Source organism: Schistocerca piceifrons, chromosome 2 (genome assembly GCF_021461385.2).
Source record: "Schistocerca piceifrons isolate TAMUIC-IGC-003096 chromosome 2, iqSchPice1.1, whole genome shotgun sequence".
In the NCBI taxonomy this organism is placed as follows: Eukaryota; Metazoa; Arthropoda; class Insecta; order Orthoptera; family Acrididae; genus Schistocerca; species Schistocerca piceifrons.
Genome location: NC_060139.1, coordinates 364902091 through 364925378, shown reverse-complemented (window position 1 = coordinate 364925378; position 23288 = coordinate 364902091). Strand labels below are relative to the sequence as shown.

At 45.2% G+C, this 23288-nt stretch overlaps 1 protein-coding gene across 2 annotated transcripts in view; it reads left to right on the top strand.

Moving 5' to 3' along the window:
* Positions 1-23288, top strand: part of LOC124777286 (ribosomal protein S6 kinase alpha-5-like) — a 406322-nt gene that overhangs the window by 213841 nt on the left and 169193 nt on the right. For both annotated transcript variants that reach the window (XM_047252631.1, XM_047252632.1), the window contains exon 3: positions 333-551. In XM_047252631.1, the coding sequence (XP_047108587.1) occupies positions 333-551 (219 nt within the window). The remainder of the gene's footprint in view (positions 1-332; positions 552-23288) is intronic.

The following is a 23288-nucleotide window of genomic DNA, read 5'->3' as shown; positions in this document are numbered from 1 at the left end:
AGTCACCGTCTCTCCCCCCTCCCCCCCCCCCCCCACCCCACCCTTGGAGCAGACAATAATTTTGCGTATGGAAAATTTTCCTTCTGGGTAACTAGCAGGTACAGCACTTTGCACAATAGAAGTGGCTTCAGAGTAGGAACCGAAAACGGCTGTATGCCATTGCTGCCCTGGTGGCGACAGCAGCCCATCCCACTCGCTGTCAAATAATTAAATAACTTTTAGTGCTGAGGATGAACATTTCTCCTAAAAATTTTGAAATTGTTTTCTTATGTGTGGACTTGTACAGCTTTCTCAGTGAAATGACGGCGTTTTCTCCCTTGCGCCTGTTGCAGCGTACGGCAAAGTGTTCCTGGTGCGGAAACGCGGCGGTCCCGACGACGGCAGGTTGTACGCGATGAAGGTGCTGAAGAAGGCGACCATTATCCAGAAGAAGAAGACGACGGAGCACACGCGCACCGAGCGCCAAGTGCTGGAGGCTGTGCGCCAGTCGCCCTTCCTCGTCACGCTGCACTACGCCTTCCAGACCGAGGCCAAGCTGCACCTCATACTAGGTGAGTGCCGCTGCCGCTTTCGGTCGCAATGCGTGCCTAATTTGTTCGTCGGCTTAACGTCGATCCTACGATCTCCACTTTGGTCACATGAGCAGGATACGCCTGGCGAGATAACAAGGATGTTTGGACCAGCATGTGTGTGCTGACAGTGTGTTTGTTCTCCTGAAAGCTCATATCGAAATGTTCTGTAGCAATTGGTCGTAATTGTCGGTATTGGAAATTATAAAGGGCAATCAAATGAAAAAGAGGCAGATGGAAAAGGTTCATTATTTAAAAAGTGATCGTCATAACTGTTATTGCATTAATCCCAGTGTGAGACAACACTGTCAATGCCTTCATGGAAAAATGTTTGCGGTTGCCCTACGGAACCTCGATTGTACCCAAGCGTGTATCCCTTTCTGCAAACGACCACAAATGCCTTTCTTCAGGGTTCCAAAAATACGGAAATCGCATGGCCAGAGATCGCGAATGAATGGAGGATGTGTTATGGCTTCCCAGCGAAATCTCTGCAGCGTACCAAACAGTCTTGGCAACATGTGGGAGGCCCTTACGCATCCTTCACACAGTTTCCATCCATGTGATTTTTACATTTTTGTAGTAGTAGTAGTAGTAGTAGTAGTAGTAGTAGTAGTAGTAGTAGTTGTTGTTGTTGTTGTTGTTGTTGTTGTTGTTCTTGTTGTTGTTGTGGTCTTCAGTCCAGAGACTGGTTTAATGCAGCTCTCCATGCTACTCTATCCTGTGCAAGATTCTTCATCTCCCAGTACCAACTGCAACCTACATCCTTCTGAATCTGCTTAGTGTTTTCATCTGTTGGTCTCCCTCTACGATTTTTACCCTCCACATTGCCCTCCAATACTAATTTGGTGATCCCTTGGTGCCTCAGAACATGTCCTACCAACCGATCCCTTCTTCTAGTAAAGTTGTGCCACTCCTCTTCTCCCCAATTCTATTCAATACCTCCTCATTAGTTGCGTGATCTACCCATCTAATCTTTAGCATTCTTCTGTAGCACCACATTTCGAAAGCTTCTATTCTCTTCTTGTCCAAACTATTTATCGTCCACATTTCACTTCCATACATGGCTACACCCCATACAAATACTTTCAGAAATGTCTTCCTGACACTTAAATCTGTACTCGATGTTAACAAATTTCTCTTCAGAAACGCTTTTCTTGCCATTGCCAGTCTACGTTTTATATCCTCTCTATTTCGACCATGATCAGTTATTTTGCTCCCCAAATAGCAATACTCATTTACCACTTTAAGCGTCTCATTTCCTAATCTAATTCCCGCAGCATCACCCGATTTAATTCAACTATATTCTGTTATTCTCGTTTTGGAGTACGTAGATATGCTTCGGCCGAGGAGGTTCTCGCCTGGGTACAGTCATGGCTGCGTAGACAATCGCAACCGTTTTTGCATGAAGGCATTCAGCGTCTCCCCTCACAGTGCGATAAATGTATTAACAGCTATGACCATCATTTTTGAAGTGATAAACAGTATACTTCCTTCTTTCCCATCTGTCTCGTTTTCATTTGACTGCCGTTTTGTAGTTTCTCACTTCGGGACGAAGATTTGAGTTGCCTATTTACCGTTTTCGGCTATATAGCTGTTTTCGGGCGGAGAGGTCCATGAATACATCTTTTAACACCCTAGAAACAAGCAGGCTGTCTAATCGAGGGGGATGTATGACATAGTCAGTAAACAAGGAAACATGAATCCTGCAAAACTGTGCATAGTTAGTGTGGAATTTGTCACGCTCCTCGATAACTACTACTTCTTAAATTACCTGTTGCTAGTAGTTTCAGTAAGTTATTTCAATCTCCATATCCGTCTAAGTGAAATTATACAGGGTAAACTAGAACTGCATCGACAGACTTCCACGAGTGATAGTATGGACGAAAACAAGAGAAAAGTCTCCAACAAACAATGACTGGAAAGTGCGTACCTTAAGAGCTATGAGCACTTGCTCAGTGCAAGAGATGTTTTTCACAGTGGTGAAGATGAAAAAGTGCTCACAGCCCACAATGTATGCGTTTTATAACCCCCGTTCACTGCGTACTTTCTTTCTTTTTCCCATACTAATACCGTTGGAAGTGGAGTTTTGGTTCACTTTATTTACATAAATTCTTCAGCCAAAAATCGCCGTTTCAGAGAATGTAAAACTAGATAAAATCTAAAACGAGAAAACTACGTGGTCTTTTTACCTGAATTTTAATACCCGGTACGTCGCTCTTTTGTTTTTGATCATGAAGTAGCCGACCGTGATTTTGTTTTAATTTTTGCATTATTAGTTACAACACCCCCCATGAACCATGGACCTTGCCGTTGGTGGGGAGGCTTGCGTGCCTCAGCGATACAGATAGCCGTACCGTAGGTGCAACCACAACGGAGGGGTATCTGTTGAGAGGCCAGACAAACGTGTGGTTCCTGAAGAGGGGCAGCAGCCTTTTCAGTAGTTGCAAGGGCAACAGTCTGGATGATTGACTGATCTGGCCTTGTAACAATAACCGAAACGGCCTTGCCGTGCCGGTACTGCGAACGGCTGAAAGCAAGGGGAAACTACAGCCGTAATTTTTCCCGAGGGCATGCAGCTTTACTGTATAATTACATGATGATGGCGTCCTCTTGGGTAAAATATTCCGGAGGTAAAATAGTCCCCCATTCGGATCTCCGGGCGGGGACTACTCAAGAGGATGTCGTTATCAGGAGAAAGAAAACTAGCGTTCTACGGATCGGAGCGTGGAATGTCAGATCCCTTAATCGGGCAGGTAGGTTAGAAAATTTAAGAAGGGAAATGGATAGGTTGAAGTTAGATATAGTGGGAATTAGTGAAGTTCGGTGGCAAGAGGAACAAGACTTCTGGTCAGGTGACTACAGGGTTATAAACACAAAATCAAATAGGGGTAATGCAGGAGTAGGTTTAATAATGAATAGGAAAATAGGAATGCGGGTAAGCTACTACAAACAGCATAGTGAACGCATTATTGTGGCCAAGATAGATACGAAGCCCACACCTACTACAGTAGTACAAGTTTATATGCCAACTAGCTCTGCAGATGACGAAGACATTGAAGAAATGTATGATGAAATAAAAGAAATTATTCAGATTGTGAAGGGAGACGAAAATTTAATAGTCATGGGTGACTGGAATTCGAGTGTAGGAAAAGGGAGAGAAGGAAACATAGTAGGTGAATATGGATTGGGGGACAGAAATGAAAGAGGAAGCCGCCTGGTAGAATATTGCACAGAGCACAACATAATCATAACTAACACTTGGTTTAAGAATCATGAAAGAAGGTTGTATACATGGAAGAACCCTGGAGATACTAAAAGGTATCAGATAGATTATATAATGGTAAGACAGAGATTTAGGAACCAGGTTTTAAATTGTAAGACATTTCCAGGGGCAGATGTGGACTCTGACCACAATCTATTGGTTATGACCTGTAGATTAAAACTGAAGAAACTGCAAAAAGGTGGGAATTTAAGGAGATGGGACCTGGATAAACTGAAAGAACCAGAGGTTGTGGAGAGTTTCACGGAGAGCATAAGGGAACAATTGACAGGAATGGGGAAAAGAAATACAGTAGAAGAAGAATGGATAGCTCTGAGGGATGAAGTAGTGAAGGCAGCAGAGGATCAAGTAGGTAAAAAGACGAGGGCTAGTAGAAATCCTTGGGTAACAGAAGAAATATTAAATTTAATTGATGAAAGGAGAAAATATAAAAATGCAGTAAGTGAAACAGGCAAAAAGGAATACAAACGTCTCAAAAATGAGATCGACAGGAAGTGCAAAATGGCTAAGCAGGGATGGCTAGAGGACAAATGTAAGGAAGTAGAGGCTTATCTCACTAGGGGTAAGATAGATACTGCCTACAGGAAAATTAAAGAGACCTTTGGAGATAAGAGAACGACTTGTATGAATATCAAGAGCTCAGATGGAAACCCAGTTCTAAGCAAAGAAGGGAAAGCAGAAAGGTGGAAGGAGTATATAGAGGGTCTATACAAGGGCGATGTACTTGAGGAGAATATTATGGAAATGGAAGAGGATGTAGATGAAGATGAAATGGGAGATATGATACTGCGTGAAGAGTTTGACAGAGCACTGAAAGACCTGAGTCGAAACAAAGCCCCCGGAGTAGACAATATTCCATTGGAATTACTGACGGCCGTGGGAGAGCCAGTCCTGACAAAACTCTACCATCTGGTGAGGAAGATGTATGAGACAGGCGAAATACCCTCAGACTTCAAGAAGAATATAATAATTCCAATCCCAAAGAAAGCAGGTGTTGACAGATGTGAAAATTACCGAACTATCAGCTTAATAAGTCACAGCTGCAAAATACTAACACGAATTCTTTACAGACGAATGGAAAAACTAGTAGAAGCCAACCTCGGGGAAGATCAGTTTGGATTCCGTAGAAACACTGGAACACGTGAGGCAATACTGACCTTACGACTTATCTTAGAAGAAAGATTAAGGAAAGGCAAACCTACGTTTCTAGCATTTGTAGACTTAGGGAAAGCTTTTGACAACGTTAACTGGAATACTCTCTTTCAAATTCTGAAGGTGGCAGGGGTAAAATACAAGGAGCGAAAGGCTATTTACAATTTGTATAGAAACCAGATGGCAGTTATAAGAGTCGAGGGACATGAAAGGGAAGCAGTGGTTGGGAAGGGAGTAAGACAGGGTTGTAGCCTCTCCCCGATGTTGTTCAATCTGTATATTGAGCAAGCAGTAAAGGAAACAAAAGAAAAGTTCGGAGTAGGTATTAAAATTCATGGAGAAGAAATAAAAACTTTGAGGTTCGCCGATGACATTGTAATTCTGTCAGAGACAGCAAAGGACTTGGAAGAGCAGTTGAATGGAATGGACAGTGTCTTGAAAGGAGGATATAAGATGAACATCAACAAAAGCAAAACAAGGATAATGGAATGTAGCCTAATTAAGTCGGGTGATGCTGAGGGAATTAGATTAGGAAATGAGGCACTTAAAGTAGTAAAGGAGTTTTGCTATTTGGGGAGCAAAATAACTGATCATGGTCGAAGTAGAGACGATATAAAATGTAGGCTGGCAATGGCAAGGAAAGCGTTTCTGAAGAAGAGAAATTTGTTAACATCCAGTATTGATTTAAGTGTCAGGAAGTCATTTCTGAAAGTATTCGTATGGAGTGTAGCCATGTATGGAAGTGAAACATGGACGATAAATAGTTTGGACAAGAAGAGAATAGAAGCTTTCGAAATGTGGTGCTACAGAAGAATGCTGAAGATTAGATGGGTAGATCCCATAACTTATGAGGTGGTATTGAACAGGATTGGGGAGAAGTTTGTGGTACAGCTTGACTAGAAGAAGGGATCGGTTGGTAGGACGTATTCTGAGGCATCAAGGGATCACCAATTTAGTATTGGAGGGCAGCGTGGAGGGTAAAAATCGTAGAGGGAGACCAAGAGATGAATACACTAAGCAGATTCAGAAGGATGTAGGTTGCAGTAGGTACTGGGAGATGAAAAAGCTTGCACAGGATAGAGTAGCATGGAGAGCTGCATCAAACCAGTCTCAGGACTGAAGACCACAACAACAACAACATAGTTACAACACTACTTCTTAAATGCCACTTTCATCACTTCAGTATTTATTTTGGAAACAAAAGTTCCTCAGATAAACGCCGTTTATATTTTATAGTTTTTTTTTTTTTTTGGGGAGAGTAGTTTTGTGGCTACATCCCCGTTCGTTAGTGCTGATTTATGTGTAGCTCCAGGCAGCCCAGCTGCTGAAAAGGCGTTATCACGAAAATAGGCGCACAAAACACAAATACATTAAATTTAAACAGTGTAGCTATGCAACTTCTGTTAAAGAACAAATCCTTTCTCAGCTAAAAAACAGTAAATACATTTCTCCGTCAAAAGTAATGGAGACCAACGAAACTTCAGTACTTACTTCTACTTTAATCTTGCACGGTCTTTCTGGTCCTTCGTACATCGGACGTACATTCATGTAGACCAGATGTGACATTATCACAACTTAAGGGTACAGCGATCGGATGTTCGAAAAAATTTGTTTTATGGTTCTTGTTTGGAAGGAGCCTATTAAGGAACTAACGACTCAACGAAGGACTGAGCCATCGAGGAGTAGGGTTTAACCTTCCGTTGACGAAGACGGCCTTAGGAACAGAATACGAACTGGGATTGAAGGTTCAATGGGAAAGGAAATTCCCGTGTCCTTTCGGCAGGAACCATCCGGGAATACGTGTCATGTGATTTACTAAAACCACAGAAAATCTAAATTTGAATAGCCAGACAGGGTTTTGAACAGCCATAATCCAGAATGTGAATAAAGTGTGTCAACCACTGCGCCACCTGGACGTACAGGACGTAAGTATGTAATATAGTATAATTCCACGAGGACAAAACATTCAGCTACCCGAATAATAACGCGTGAGCGATTAATCTCTCAAGTTTCCAAATCCAATGCAGCAAAATTGCGTTAAACGCTCGACTGAGTAAGTTAAGTAACGAACAGGTTACGGAACGCTAGTTCTGCCGGAAGGCAAAACACAGAAGCTGTTGAAATCGCGCCTTGTCCCCCAAAGAGTGACGTGATTAACGCAACAACTGTTTCAACCGCGACGGCGTCATCAGTACTGGCAAAACTGAATGCAAGCAGCATTTTCCAGGTCTCGGTCTATGATTTTATTGAGTCGCGGACAGCTTGATTTACAGCCTGGTGGCTCGATAATGCAATCTGTCCGTGCACCACGAGTTTCATGCATTTTAATCGCTTCAGACGTAAATCAAAAGCCGGGAGCTCGTTTCGGTGTCATTTCCGGCGGCAGTGTCGTCCGCCGGTCCACGGCTCCCTTGTTTCTTTCCGTTTGTCCGGACACGGTAATTAAAAACAGCGCCGCACTGTCCCTATTGATATTCCCCCGCCCCCCCTCTCATACTTTGCCCAACCCATATGAACAGAGAAGTACAAATATTTCTATCGCTGCAGTCGAGTTACCCATGGTTCTGAAAAATAATTTGCCTTCCAAAGCTTCTTCGTGTTACAGTATATTACCTTCTACTATTTAGAAGCAGATATTGAAGAAACGTGTACGTAGTAGTGCAGGCATACCCTTCGACTGGCCTTAAGCAACACACGATTTGTTTCTATCCTGTATCAATTTCTTCTACTCAGTACTCATTTTACATGCAGCGTAGTAAGCAATGGTCTCCACATATACCACCCTCTACGTACCTTCATTTTTAGCCACATACTTCCTCTCTGCTCAGGTTTATTCATTCACGGATTACTCAAAAATTTCCGCATCTTTTCTAATTCCACCTTAGTGTGCACATTATTTGTCGAATAATTTTTGTAATCATTGCTAGTCAACAATTTTCGTGTGTTCACACTTTCCGAATACGCACTGTGCGTGTTCTGTCTACCACTGCCTTTTTCATACTTTCCAAAGCGTATCATTCGTCATGTTTATGATGCCATCTTTACCAAACGCGTTGACAATTACACTTGCATCAGATTACTGAGAATCTGTACTAACTAAATGGTCTGAAAGTAATAGCCACCTGTTTAACGGGAATTTAGCAAAAATTTATCACCGACGGTCTTGACTAGGGTTGTCATGGGGAGATTGAAAACAAGTAAAAGATTTGTCATAAACTTTACCTTTACCAGTCAGTTTTAAGTCATCCAACAACACACTCTTCAGATGTGGTTTAATAGTTGGAAGACATGCACTGGCTGCTACCGTATGTATATTATAGAGACGTGTATTACTTAACTTTAGCTGAAGCATTGTTATGGTTATCAAATAGCTCTGAGTAAGCTCGGAGCGCGTAGAGTCCATTATATGTCATCAGGAAGGAGCGGAGGAGGACACGTTGATCGACTAAGTTCCCTGCCGAGAAACGTAACTACTTTGTGTATGGACCTTTTTGGGCTAGGAGAGACAGATTATCTGAAAGATGTAAAGGAATCGTCGGTAAGGATCAGCAAGCACCAGACTGTTGGGTCACAGTAGAAGAAATGCTAGAGATCATGAAGAGTGATTTCACGTGTGAAACATACACCAGTTTAGTGGTCAAAAATAGACGCTATTGACTGGGGCGTGACGCCGATAACCCCACCGTTGAGCGCCGAGCGCCCATAAAACACACACACACACACGGATGTTAGTGCTCAACATGTACACCGTCAGCTATGATCAGTGATATCATCATTAGTAGAACTTCACCAGTCCTCGACGACTCGAACGTTGTCATTATATGATATTAAAGTATCACGTCTCTTCAACTATCAAATTCTGCACCTCGTATGTCCACGGTCATGGCCAGTTTTTCGTGCACCTAGAGGTCGTTAGATAATGCGCAACTAAAAAATTCCAGTTGTAGTCTTAGCGGTGCAACATAACCTCTCTCTGTGATCTACCAGTCGCCGGATACATCTCCAGGACGTTGACAACTAACCAGTAGGATACTCCCATCCTTGCCCCGAAACAGGGTAGTGAGTACCGAAACTACTTTGCCTTAGAAGTTATGGAAATACTGGAGGAAATGCTGTGGGGAAATACTGAGCTGACCGATACCACCCGTCAACTTTGAACCATAGTGGCGTCACCACGGGGAACTTAACTCACGCGTAGACATCCCATAAGCGTCAAACATTCGCTATAACATTTATTTATTGAACAACTCCACAACAGGCCACAGCAGTCCACCCGCCCAACCGCCGCCCCACGCCGAACCCAGGGTTATTGTGCGGTTCGGCCCCCAGTGGACCCCCCGCCCTCCCGGTTTGCATGGTAGAGTAATTATGGTGTACGCGTACGTGGAGACAGTGTTTGCGCAGCAATCGCCGACATAGTGTAACAGAGGCAGAATAAGGGGAAGCAGCCCGCATTCGCCGAGGCAGATGGAAAACCGCCTTAAAAACCATCCACAGGCTGGCCGCCACACCGGACCCCGACACAAATACGCTGGGCGGATTCGTGCCGGGGACCGGTACGCCTTCCCGCTCGGGAAGCAACGCATTAGACCGCACGGCTAGCAGGGCGGGCCACTTTAAAATGACTCTCCATTACTTTCTAGACATCACGTTCGTCACCTTAGCGAACTCATGGATACACTGTCGCTTTTAGTCTGAAATTGATGTCACATTACGCTGTAGACAGAACATAAATATTGTTGGTGTTCTCTTCCTTGTTTACGCACGTATCACATCCATCATATGCCAATCAGATACGTCAAGAGTCAAAACCGACGAGCATTATCGGCGGGCTCAACACAACCATGGTATTTTTTCATTTACTAATGAAACCATAGTCTGAGGTTTTGCCAGGACCCTAAAAAAAGAAAAAAAGAGACGATATGGCAGCATGTAGAGTGCGTGGATGAGCAAGAAGGAAGTTTGTTGACAAATACGCATGCTATAAGTGGGCCCATTACGGGGGCAGCTAGGCGATTTCGGCAAGGGAGGAATTGGTGACGAGCGTCCAGCGCGCGGCAGTGGGGCCATCTGTCGTGAGAAGGCCGGCCAACTGCGTGGGCGGAAGGCCGCTCGTTAGGGGGCGGCGGGGGCGGAGGCAGCGGCGGTGGCAGCACCTGTGGCTGTTGGCGCGGTACTTCCGCCTCTGGCATGCTGCAGGCCCGCCGCCAGTCATCGCGGCAGATTAGGCCGTCATCTGGCGTGGCGCGACCAGCACTCGTTGCTGTGTTGATTGTGTGTCGTTCCTCCTCTTCTTCGGCCACCTCCAGATGCGGCATCTGCTTCGACGTGGACGCTCTGCTAATAGCATACGCGCAGTTCATTGTGCCGTCACCGTCCCTGAATAATTTTATGCTAGACAGGACTTCCGGGAAAGCCCCGACACTGTTGGACGCAATTGATCAATAAACAAAACACCCACGTACTGAATATAGGACCAGCTATATGGTTATATGACTCGAACGGATAGGCGTGCGCGTTAAAGCGCTCACTTCCGGGACGGGGAGGCGCGCCGGTCCCTTTCCGACTCGGCTTGGTGCATATTAACACGTTGGGTACCGCGAGGCCGCCGGCACTGCTGCCTCGCCGGTGGCGTCGTGGCAGTCAACGTGCTAACGACGTGGGTGGTGCGCCGGCCAGTCTGGAAGTGGTTTTAGGCGGTTTGCCACATGCCACTACGTGAATATCGGGCTAGTACCCACGTCCCGCCTCAGATACACGCTACGCAACGATTCAGCATTATCGCACTTGCACATATAATTTATTCCAGTCGAAGACAGATGAGGTTCACTGATTCCATCCTGGGGGGGGGGGGGAGGGAGGGGGTCTGCGGATAGTAGACTAATGACTTTAAAACCATAAGCAGCAGCAACAACGATTGTGTTGAACAGTTGTTGCTAAACAGGACACTCCAAATCCCAGGCTGGAGATACCGTCAGAGGGAAAGTAATATGATGTGCATATAAAAATAAAAGTACCATTAGGATAGTTGATAGCTATTGGGCTAGTGTAGAAGTTCGTAGGGTAAGTTTAATAAACACAAAAGATATACATACACATACATTACAGAGACTTAAGACACCAATCATATATTCTCCTTCACTGTTTACAACAGTCTAGCAAAGTTGGGGTAACTTTCTGATTACGCGACTGTAGAAATCACACGGTCCATAGGCGAAGAACTCGTCGAGCGATTTTCGAAGAGCATTTTCATCCGGAAAGAAAGTTCCTGAATGGTTGTTTAGAGAGAGAGCGGGATAAGCGGAAATCTGAGGGCGCAAAATCAGGTGAATAAGGCGGGTGCGGAATGACTTCCCAACACAAATTCTATATAGTGCTTTTTGTCAGTCTAGCAGAATGCAGGTGGGCGTTATCGTGGTGTAGCATCACTTCGCACAATCTTCCTGGTCGCTGTTCTTGGACTGTGTCTCCAAGACATCTACTTGTTGACAATAAATGTCAGAAGCGATAGTCACACCTCCGGGAAGCAATTCGTAGTAGACCTCACCGCCGCTGTTCCGTCAGATGTCTAACATTTTTGTTGATGCGCGCAGGTTTTTGTACAGGGAGTTGCTGCTTTGTTTGGGTTCAACCATTCCTTTCTTTTCCTTCTGTTGGCATAAAGTAAACATTTCTCGTCACCATTAACGATACAGGGAAGAAATGGTTGGTGTTGTTCACGAGTCAACTGAAGTCGAGCAAGGGGAGATGCACATATTGCCACCTGCTAATTTTTATGGTTTTGGCTTAGAGTATGCGGTACCCATACACCCGATTATTGAACCTTCCACTTTGCATGCAAATGTCGCACGATGGTAAAATTGTTACAATTCATCACATATGCCAGTTCTCCAGAACACTGATATGAATCATTACTGATTAACGCGTTTAAACGATCTTCGTCAAATTACGAAGTCATTAATTCAAAACAGTCCTCCTCAAAACTAGAATATCATTCTCTTGCCGTGCTCTGTCCATTGGCATTCCTCATACACGGCCCAAACGTTTCTGGCTGTCTCTGCTGATGTCACCCCTGTACTGACATCAAGCAGAATATGTCGGAAATGTTCAGATTTCTCGATTTGGCACTCCTATCTTCCAGTGTCCACATCTCCACTATCTCCAATTGATAAAATGACAATATGTAAACTTAAACAGTAAAAGTGAGCTACAAATAAAAATTCACAATGGGTAAATAAACACAAAGCAACCGGAATACCAATACGTAAAACAAAAATCCTACGAATTTTTGCACTAACCTAGTATATAGAACTGTATGGTCTGTTCCGCATATCGTTGACACTGATGATCAGCTATATCAGACACGTATTTAAAGGTACTTTTTCGGAGTGGTTAAAGATGGAACAACCGCATTTATCTCGTTACCGGGAAGGCTGATCCCACACTTAGATTCCCCGGAAGAATTTTAAGCAAGCTACTTCCACAATATCTACTCCATACACGTCGTATGGTGACTTCTTACACTAATTAAACACTGCTCTGTACGCACAGTTTCGACGTAAATGGCAGTATTCCAGCGTTTCAAGGCCAAACTTAAAGACAGTATTTAGTTACATATTTTTACACTCACGGACGTATTCAGGCTCGATACCTGCACGTAGGGAAACTAAGCCTCCAGAATTTAGTGGGGAAAAGTAGAAACTAGACTCTGCCAAAGACTCATTGATAGTTTCGCTTAATAGAAGGGGTTTTAGTTTCACTGGGAGGTTTCTTACTAGAAAAAAGTTCAGATTGAGGTAGAGTAGGATCGATCATAAAATGTCAGGACCGCAGAAATATTTCTGGACTAAACAGTAAAGTTATGCGTAGGTTTAAAAAGCTCCGAACGGTCGGGACGCTAGGAGTTAATGCCGGTGTGACAAAGAGCATTTTTATAAATTAGAGTACAGTAGGAAGCTTTCAACGGTCTTGGCAGAGAAACATTAGAAATACTACCAGAAATCGCTCAAAACTACATACGTTCAGTGGGTACGGACAATTTTCGTTCCTGTGTACCATTCTCAAACGGAATAAGAAGAGGGAAGGCGATAATGTTGTACTAAGTTCCCACCACTACATACCGTATAGTGTCCTTCATAGTACATTTGTAGATGCAGGCATGGTGTAGGGAAACCGTGCCTGATCTAATTCAGCATTGCGGAACAGGAAACCGATTCCAACTCTTGCCGTGTAAGAATCCATTAACTTAACCTCTGCTTCACCTCTGTTTGTCACGGCGGTTGTATTCGGAATTTAGATCCCACCCGGTCATACTGTTTTCCTTAAATGGCGTTATCTGAATCCACAGATGATTAATGCAACAAAAGTACAGTGGCTTCACCACTGATGTTAATTTTGTGTATGGAAGATCCGATGAAGGAAGTAACAAACTAATGATGTAGGAGTTGCCACGGAAACAAAATGTGCGTGGTACGATTTGTTGATGAAGTAGCAGTAGTTGCTGAAGGTGAACGACAGTTGAGACGGCTGGTTAATGAAATGGAGCAATTGCTAACTGAAGGCTGTAATACGCAAATAAGCAAACGGAAAACCAAGGTAATGATTTGTGCAGCAGGTGGACATGCTGCGCGTCTAAACTGTAAACTTGGACTAGGCGATCTTGCAGCAATGAACGAATTTTTCACTCTCTGAAGTAGAACAGATACAGAAAGAAGATGCAAATAAAGCTTGCTATGCGAAGAAACAGCGGCTAACATTAAAAAATATAAACTTTGAGCAGGCAAAGGCTCATAAAAATCTGTACAGCTCTGTATGGGTGAAAAGCATGGACAGCGGTGAAAGACAGTAAGGAACAGATAAAAAGGTTTTGAAATGGAGGGTGTTTCAGAAGAGTTTTTGTAGATAAGACGCACTGATCGAATAAGAAATTAAGACGCCCTGCCCCGAGTCTACGAACGAAAATACACTGAGTGCCAAAGAAACTGGTAAAGGCATGCCCCTTCAAATACAGAGATATGTAAATAGCCTTCGATCGGCAACACCTATATAAGGCAACAAGTGTCTGGCGCAGTTTTTACATAAATTGCTGCTGCTACAATGGCAGGTTATCAAGATTTAAGTGAGTTTGAACGTGGTGTTACAGTCGGCGTACGAGCGATGGGCCACAGCATCTCCAAAGTAGCGATGAAGTGGGGATTTTCCCGTACGACTATTTCACGACTGTGCAGCGAATATCAGGAATACGGTAAAACATCAAATCTCAGACATCATCGTGGCAGGAAAAAGATCGTGCAAGAACGAGACCAAGAGAATAATTCAATGTGATATAAGAGCAACCCTTCAGCAAATTGCTGCATATTTGAATGCTGGGTCATCAACAAATGTCAGCGTGCGAACGATTCAATCAAAATCATCAATACGAGCTTTCGGAGTCGAAGGCCCAGTCGTGCATCCTTGTTGAGTGCACGACACAAAGCTTTACGCCTCGCCTGGGCCCGTCAACAGACATTGGAATGTTGATGACTGGAAACATCTTGCCTGGTCGGACGATTCTCGTTTCAAATCGTGTCGAGCGGATGGACGTGTACGGGTATGAAGACAACCTCATGAATCCATGGACCCTGCATGATAGCAGGGGACTGTTCAAGCTGCTGGAGGCTCTGTAATGGTGTCGGACGTGTGCAGTTCGAGTGATATGGGACCCCTGATACGTCTAGATACGACTCTGACAGGTGACCCGTACGTAAGCATCCTGTCTGATCACCTGCATCCATTGGTGCCCAATGTGCATTCCGATGGACTTGGGCAATTAAAGCAGGACAATGCGATACTTCACACCCCTAGAACTGTTACAGAGTGGCTCCAGGAACACTCATCTGAGGTTAATCTCTTCCGCTGTCCACCAAGCTCCACAGACATGAACAATATTGAGTATATGTGGGATGCCTTGCAACATCTGTTCAAAAATTTTCAAATGTGTGTGAATTCCTAAGGGACCAAACTGTGTAGGTCATCAGTTCCTAGACTTACACACTACTTGAACTGACTAACTTGAACTGACTGACTAAGTTGAACTGACTTGAACTGACTGACTGACTAAGTTGAACTGACTGACTGACTAAGTTGAACTGAATGACTGACTAAGTTGAACTGAATGACTGACTAAGTTGAACTGAATGACTGACTAAGTTGAACTGAATGACTGACTAAGTTGAACTAAATGACTGACTGACTGTCTTGAACGAACTTATGCTAAGAACAAAACACACAGCCATGGCAGAGGGAGGACTCGCCCCTCCAGTGGGAGGGGCCACGCAGTCTGTGACATGACGCCTCTAACTGCACGGTCACTCTGCACGGCGTCTGTTCAGAAGAGATCTTCATCCCCATGTACCCTTAGTGATTTAGGGACAGCTGTGCAGGATTCATGGTGTCAATTTCCTCCAGCACTACTTCAGACAATAGTCGAGTTCCTGCCACGTCGTGTTGCGGTACTCCTGCGAGCTCGCGCAGGCCATACACGATATTAGGCAGGTGTACCACTTTCTTTGGCTTCTTTGGCTCTTCAGTGTATCTACCATAAACATGATGAAACGGAGGGAGGGTTGAGAATGGTTGGACATTTATTGCGACAGGTCTTGACTGGTAACTGTAGTTCAATGGATTAAAGAGGTAAAGAAACGCAGGAGAGGCAGACAGTTGACGATGTGGGCTACATCGGTTAGGCTGATACAATGAGGATAGCTAGTAAGAGACAGCAGTGGGCAGCTGTAGGAACCCAGCCTTAGGGTTGATGACCAAAACAACACAACGGCTCCATCCCAGCCAAACACAGCTAGTGCCCACCGTGTTACGAACTCCATCCAATAGACACTAAGTACTCTAGCAGCTTGATCGCTGAAGTGCGTCGACGACGCTCGTATTTGATGTGACAAATACTGCGGAAGCTAGGCACTGGGGCCGTAATGGGATTTAGACCGACGCGACCCCGTCAGAAGGCATTAGCGTGCGGTGGCTGGCGAACCGCCCCGTTTATTCCGCCAACGGCGGGGCGGTCGGGCGAAATGGCCGCCCCGGCAGCAGGGAAAGTAGATTTTCGTGTTGTTTTTGCACGCCGGCCGCGAGCTCTGCCAAGCGCCCCGCCTGGCCGCTGGCGGTCCGGGCCCAGCGGGGGGAAAGTGGGACAGCGAGAGCGGACGCAGCAGCGGCGAGCCCGTATAGCAACAGCGGCTGGCTGTTCCGTGGCGCAGGCGGCGACAGTGGTGGGGCTCGAGTTGCGACACGGGAGGGCGGAATCGGCGCTCAGGAACCGGGCGCCTCGACAGGTGAACCATAGGGCGGCGCCCTGAGGCAGCCGTGTGCTCAGCCGTGATTGGCAGCACAGCCCCGCCCTGTCGTGTTTCCCACTGAGGCGATACGACATAGACGCAAGAATGAGTTCATTCGTAACGCCACTGCGTTCAAGTGATACACAGCACTTCTCTAGTTCACCAAAAGCTCTCAAAAAATCAACAAAATCCTGCCTCATCTTTTTGTAAAACACTCCAACTGCTACATGAGCGATAAAATGATTACCGGTGTTCGGCCGACCATTGCTCTTCCACACTCCGTATTAGCATGTGATACTGCCTCGGTGCGAGCCAGAGCAGGACTGAGCTCGCCAGAGGCTAAGTCTGGACATAGAAGTAACCCGCATTGGTGAAGGACGTATAAATGTACGAGGGTCATTAGGTCGGTGCTACACTGCCATATTTCTTTGTCAAAGTTGATAAGTCAAATAATTATGTCAAGGAAACGTGAGAGTGTAATAGGGAACTTCGTCAGATCTCGCCTTTCGACACAGAAATATGATCAGATCTAGAGCCTTGCCGTTAACTGCAGTGTGAAATGTAGCCGCTTGGAGCGCTGGCATCGCTACACCTGAAACTTCCTGGCAGATTAAAATTGTGTGTCGCGAAAGGCAAAGATCCCGAGTTCGAGTCTCGGTCCTGCACACAGATTTAATCTACCACGAAGTTTCATATCAGCGCACGCTCCGCTGCAGATTGAAAATCTCGTTTTGGAATCGCTACAGCTATTTGATGTCTCTGTAGCGTGTTTGTAAACATGGCTTCAAAGTCGATACCACTGGTGGTTAGGGCTCTGTTTTAAAATCCTTGCTTAGACTACAGTGTGGGAGGGGGTTTAGCATGGAGCACCACGTCTGTTATTAACTCCAACTCTACTACAGGTAATGTAATGGGCAGAATACCATTTTCGAACTAAGTGTGCTCGCAAATCCACGTTTCGTATGTAGGAACTTCGCTTCCAGTCAAACTTCGTACGCCTGAGAGTTAGTGCCAGGATATAACGTAGAGATAAGGCAACCTTCTATTAGGCTTGAGGATGAGAAAATGACATGAAGCCTTAATTCTGGAGTGCATGGAAGAATTTCAACCGACCTTGCTACGATAACGACTTATTTGCTGGAAAAAATTCTATGGGGGCTGGGAAGTAGCTGGGTGAGAAGGAGATGCCATGTTGAAATAATTGCGCATGTGTACATAGGCGGAGGAAGTAAAGAGGGCGGCACTGTGCAGCTAGATCGACTGTTGTTGTTGCTGTCGGGGTCAAGGAGCGGCGTAAGATAGCCTGTGAGAGTTTCTGCTTTCCACTTCGGCCTGACGAAGCGCTTCTGACCTAAACATAACGAGACGATGACCCCTTGCTACTGAAAACCACAACCGGCTGCAACAGTGGAACGCCGTATGCGCCGAGAGAGAAATTCTGAACTCTGTATATTTTTCACGATAAACACGTGGGTGCTTTACGTCAAGTACGGCTGCTATTGAACTGACGCACATATATGACCAACTTTTTCTATTTACGAGAAATTTAAGATACACTAACAGAAAAGCGATTTATAAACGTTGTACGCGCAGTCTAGAAGGCATGCGACTGTCTGAAAACGCAGTACGACGCTATTGACCAATGCGTATCGAATTTGTGTTCCCTCTCCGCATCACCCCTCTTCTCCATCTACATCTACATGGATACTCTGCAAATCACATTTAAGTACCTGACAGAGGGTTCATCGAACCACCTTCACAATTCTCTATTATTCCAATCTCGTATAGCGCGCGGAAAGAATGAACACCTATATCTTTCCGTACGAGCTCTGATTTCCCTTATCTTATCGTGGTGAGCGTTCCTACCTATTTAGGTCGGTGTCAACAAAATATTTTCGCATTCGGAGGAGAAAGTTGGTGATTGAAATTTCGTGAGAAGATTCCGTCGCAACGAAAAACGCCTTTCTTTTAACGATTTCCAGCCCAAATCCTGTATCATTTCTGTGACACTCTCTCCCATATTTCGCGATAATATAAAACGTGCTGCCTTTCTTTGAACTTTCTCGATGTACTCTGTCAGCTCTATCTGGTAAGGATCCCACACCGCGCAGCAGTATTCTAAAACAGGACGGACAAGCGTAGTGTAGACAGTATCCTTAGCAGGTCTGTTACATTTTGTAAGTGTCCTGCCAATAAAACGCAGTCTTTGGTTAGCCTTCCCCACAATGATTTCTATGTGTTCCTTCCAATTCAAGTTGTTCGTAATTGTAATACCTAGGTATCTAGTTGAATTTACGGCTTTTAGATTTGACTGATTTATCGTGTAACCGAAGTTTGAGTTCCTTTTAGCACTCATGTGGATGACCTCACACTTTTCGTTTTCAGTGTCAACTGGCATTTTGGCACCATTCAGATATCTTTTCTAAATCGTTTTGCAATTTGTTTTGATCTTCTGATGACTTTATTAGTCGATAAACGACAGCGTCATCTGCAAACAACCGAAGACGGCTGCTCAGATTGTCTCCCAAATCGTTTATATAGATAAATAACAGCAAAGGGCCTATAACACAACCTTGGGAACGCCAGAAATCACTTTTGTTTTACTCGATGACTTTCCGTCAGTTACTACGAACTGTGACCTCTCTGACAGGAAATCACAAATCCAATCACATAACTGAGACGATATTGCATAAGCATGCAATTTCAATACGAGCCGCTTGTGTGGTACAGTGTCAAAAGCGTTCCGGAAATCCAGAAATAATGAATCGATCTGAAATCCCTTGTCAATAGCACGAAACACTTCATTTGAATAAAGAGCTAGTTGTGTTTCACAGGAACGATGTTTTCTAAACCCATGTTGACTGTGTGTCAATAGGCAGTTTTCTTCGAGGTAATTTATAATGTTCGAACACACTATATGTTCTAAAATCTTGCTACATATCGCGTTAGCACATTCACAGCACTCTTCACGAGTATGGAATTATTACAGCATTAATGTCTCTCCAGATAGCATCTACGTGTCTGATGTTACTGTTTTCCATCGAAAATATGTTGCGACTTCTCGGCCTGTAATCGCTTTGATGTTGAGAGCTAGTACAGCTTAATTGGCGCTGGGCACTGCCAGGTGTATATTTTCCACGAGACGGGCATCCAGTGCACAGTAGCAACAGAACAGAACGTAGAGGCGCACTCCTTGTTGGGGCAGGTCCTTCAGCTGTCGCACGTACTCACAAAACGTGCGAAGGTGAAAGAGCGACGCTGTCACGTAGCAGGTTAGTTAAGTGCTGAAGACGGTGAGCTGAGCTGCTGCTGGCGACGGCAGATTGGCGGCGTGGCGGTAGCAGTGCGCGAGACAGCACCCGGTCGTGGGCGCCGGTGGTGTGGGGAGGGTTGGGGCTGACGGGGGGGGGGGGGGGGGGGGGGGAGCGGCTGGAAGCTCAGCTCATCTGCGGACAGGCGCTGTCGGCCTTCCACTGTGCGCCATTAATAGCCGCCAGCCAATTGGCTGCCTCATTGGCCGCCCGGACCTTCCTGTAACCGACTCCCTCTTGTCACGAGGCAGCCAGCACCCTGCTGTGACAGGCGCATCTGTGTCCGTGGCAGGAGTCGCACTGACCGACATCCACCTCACACGTAGTCGCGGCACGTGCCCGCGGGCGCCAAGCTAGATCTCGAATTGGGAGGACTTTAAGGTTCTTACTCTCCCTCTCCCTCAAATATATTTTGGCGTACGGTGAATAGCGGAGAGTACCCTGTACCACTGTCGCGCGCAGTAGCCGCGCGGCCTTAGACGCCTTGCCACGGTTCGCGCGGCTTCCCCCGTCGGAGGTTCGAGTCCTCCCTCGGACATGGGTAAGTGTGTTGTCCTCGGCGTAAGTTAGTTTAAGTTAGATTAAGTAGTGCGTAAGCCTAGGGACCGATGACCTTAGCAGTTTGGTCCCATAGGAACTTACCACCACCCTGTACCACTAGTTGTCTATCCCTTTCCTGTTCCACTCGCAGATAGAGCGAGTGGAAGGACTGCGTATTTGGCTCCGTATGACTCCCTACTTTTTCATATCTAAACTTCGTGGCCCTTACGCAAAACATATGTTGACCACAGTAGGATCGTTCTGCAGTCAACTTCAAATACCGATTCTCTAAATTTTCACGTGTTCCTCGAAAAGAACGTCGACTTCCCGACAGGGATTTCCATTTGATTTCCCGAAGCATCTCCGTAACACGTGTTGTTCGAACCTACCAGTATCAAGTCTAGCAACCCGCCTCTGAACTGCTTCGATGCCGTCCTTTAATTCGAACTGTCTCTGAACTGCTTCGATGCCTTCCCTTAATCCGATCTGGTACGGATCCCAAACACTCGAGCAGCACTCAAGAATAGGTCGCACTGGCGTCCTGTATGCGGTCTCCTTTACAGATGAATCACAATTTCCCAAAATTCTCCAAATAAACCGATATCGACCATTCGCCTACCTCAATCCTCACACGCCCATTCCATTTCATTTCGCTTTGTAACTTCATGCCCAGATATTGGAACGACATGAGTAGGTCAAGCTGAACGCTACTAATGCTGAACCCGACCATTACTGGTTTGTTTTTCCTAGTCATCCGCATTATCTTATATTTTTCTACGTTTAGAGCTAGCCATCATTTGTAACATCAATTAGAAATTTTGTGTAAGTCACCTTGTATCCTCTTACAGTCACTTAACTTCGATATCATACCGTACGGCCCAGCATCATTGGAAATTTGTGGTAAGGGCTATGGGACCAAACTGCTGAGGTCATCGGTCCCTAGGCTATCCGCACTGCTTAATCTACACACACACACACACACACACACACACACACACACACACACACACACAAAAATCCCGAGGGAGGACTCGAACCCGACGCACTGGTATTCCAGTTCTTGCTCTTACGGAAGAAAATATCAACATTGCTGTTGTCATCGTGAGAGAGGATCGAGGAATAACTTTACGAACACTTCCTGAAATAGTCAGAATTCCATTGGGTGCTACGCACAAGTTGGTGACAGAAAATTTACACATCAGACGTTTTTGTGTGTGATGGATTTCTCATCACACCACCACCACCACCAACGACAACAACAACAACATGATATCACCATAATAATACCATCATCATGATCCTTTTGACATTTGATTTTTTGACATTCTTCTCTAGACTTGGACTGCACTCTTCAGAGATGAGATGCGTTCTTTCTAACCTATTACACTCCAGTTCTATTAAGGAGTCACCTTGGTCTTCTCGTATTTCTTATAATCCAGCAAAGAACTTCCTTTGCGCTGTTGCCAGCCATCTGCTTCCTTACATGTCCCACACAATTATTTTTCATTTCTCTCTCGCTCTCATAGCAATTCCCAATACGCATCTCTCGGGTCTCTGGTGAGCGACACTGTAATCTAGAAAATAAAAAGCTTCATAAGTTGTTTCCAAAGAAAATGTTTGGATGGTCAGAGTTTTAAATTACAGATTACTTATTTCGTCGTCATTTAAATGGCACATTTGGCCACTAAAGGAACGAAGTTCATCTGCTTCCTTGACCAATATGTCATGTGTAAAGTCAGTTATTTCCCTTTATTTCGATGTTTCCATAGTTTGTCACGCTGAACGTGGAATGGGGAGAAAGGGCTCAGTGCCTTCTTTTAATGCACAGTAGTAAGTGAAAGATCCACAGGTAAGAGATTTGAAAGTTTTTCAGTCTCTTAAGTTAAACGAGTAATCTGTGATAAATTAAATCTTCGATGAGTGGAAAAATACAGTGTCGACGATTCAGACGGATGTCATTTTCTCGTTTTCATCCTGTAATACAATAAGTAATTCACTAAATTAGTAAATCTATAGACTATAATCTGCGAAATTGATCATCGTTGTTTCATCTTCTCACTTTTTGCTTTGTCCACTTACGTGAACTACAATACCCCATTGAATTCATTTCCTTGCCAGAATTTCCTAATTCTCTCAGGAACAGGTGTCGGATAAGTATTCTGGTTGTTTTCGCCAGAACTCAGCCCTTCTCCGTAGCCAGTGAGGTGTTACGCGGAAAGTGAACGGAGAGAACTACCCGTGGAAAATTTCTCCGTACAGCGGTGCTGGATGAGAAGGTGCAGGGGGTGGGGGCAGGCACGCGTTCGGCGAATGTTTGTGCCCGCGCCGCGGCCTCACTTGTTTCCGCGAACTGGCGGCGCGCACTGCGCGGTTCGCCCAGCTGCCACTCCGCGGCGCCACCGTCTGCGCTCTCGCAAGCGCCCTCTTCTGCTTCTGAATGGACAGCCCTGCAGCCACGTGTAAGCGATGCGACTGCGCAAAATTCGTGCCGGCCTGTCGGTTGTCGCAACTCGGCTTTTGTTTGCTTGCTCTGCTGTCTCGCCAGAGATTCCGCACGAAAGCTCTTATATCAGCGTTCTACTGGGCACGTGACCAGATACAGGCGGCTAGTGCCACTTCGTGCTTACATTATCTGCCGAGCTACCACCAACTGCCATAGTTGCCAGCCAATATTTTTAATAGCGAGCATTCAACAAGTTCAGGATTTCTCGCTGAATAATGCGAGTCATACAAGTCTATGCAGAACACCAAAATACAATCTTGGTTTCATCAACTGAGAAATGAACTGCGAAGTAAATCCCATTCTGAGATGCTTTGAATAGGTCGCTGCAAACCAGCAGAGGGCGGTTTGCGCAGCCTTGGCTTTATTTGTGTCGCGCTGAAAGAAGTAAACAGAGGATTACGCAACATTTGTTTTGTGATGCAGAAGTTGTGGTACACTTAAGACGGAAAAAACAAGGACCTTTCCCAAGCGTGCATTAGAAATACTGATATTCGTGCGATTAGGTGCTGACTTGGTAAACGACATGCCTCCACTTAAAGCGTGCTATTCAACAGAACAGCCTATAGTATTTTTCTACGCTTAAAATCTCCTTCAATTTTCTTTGCA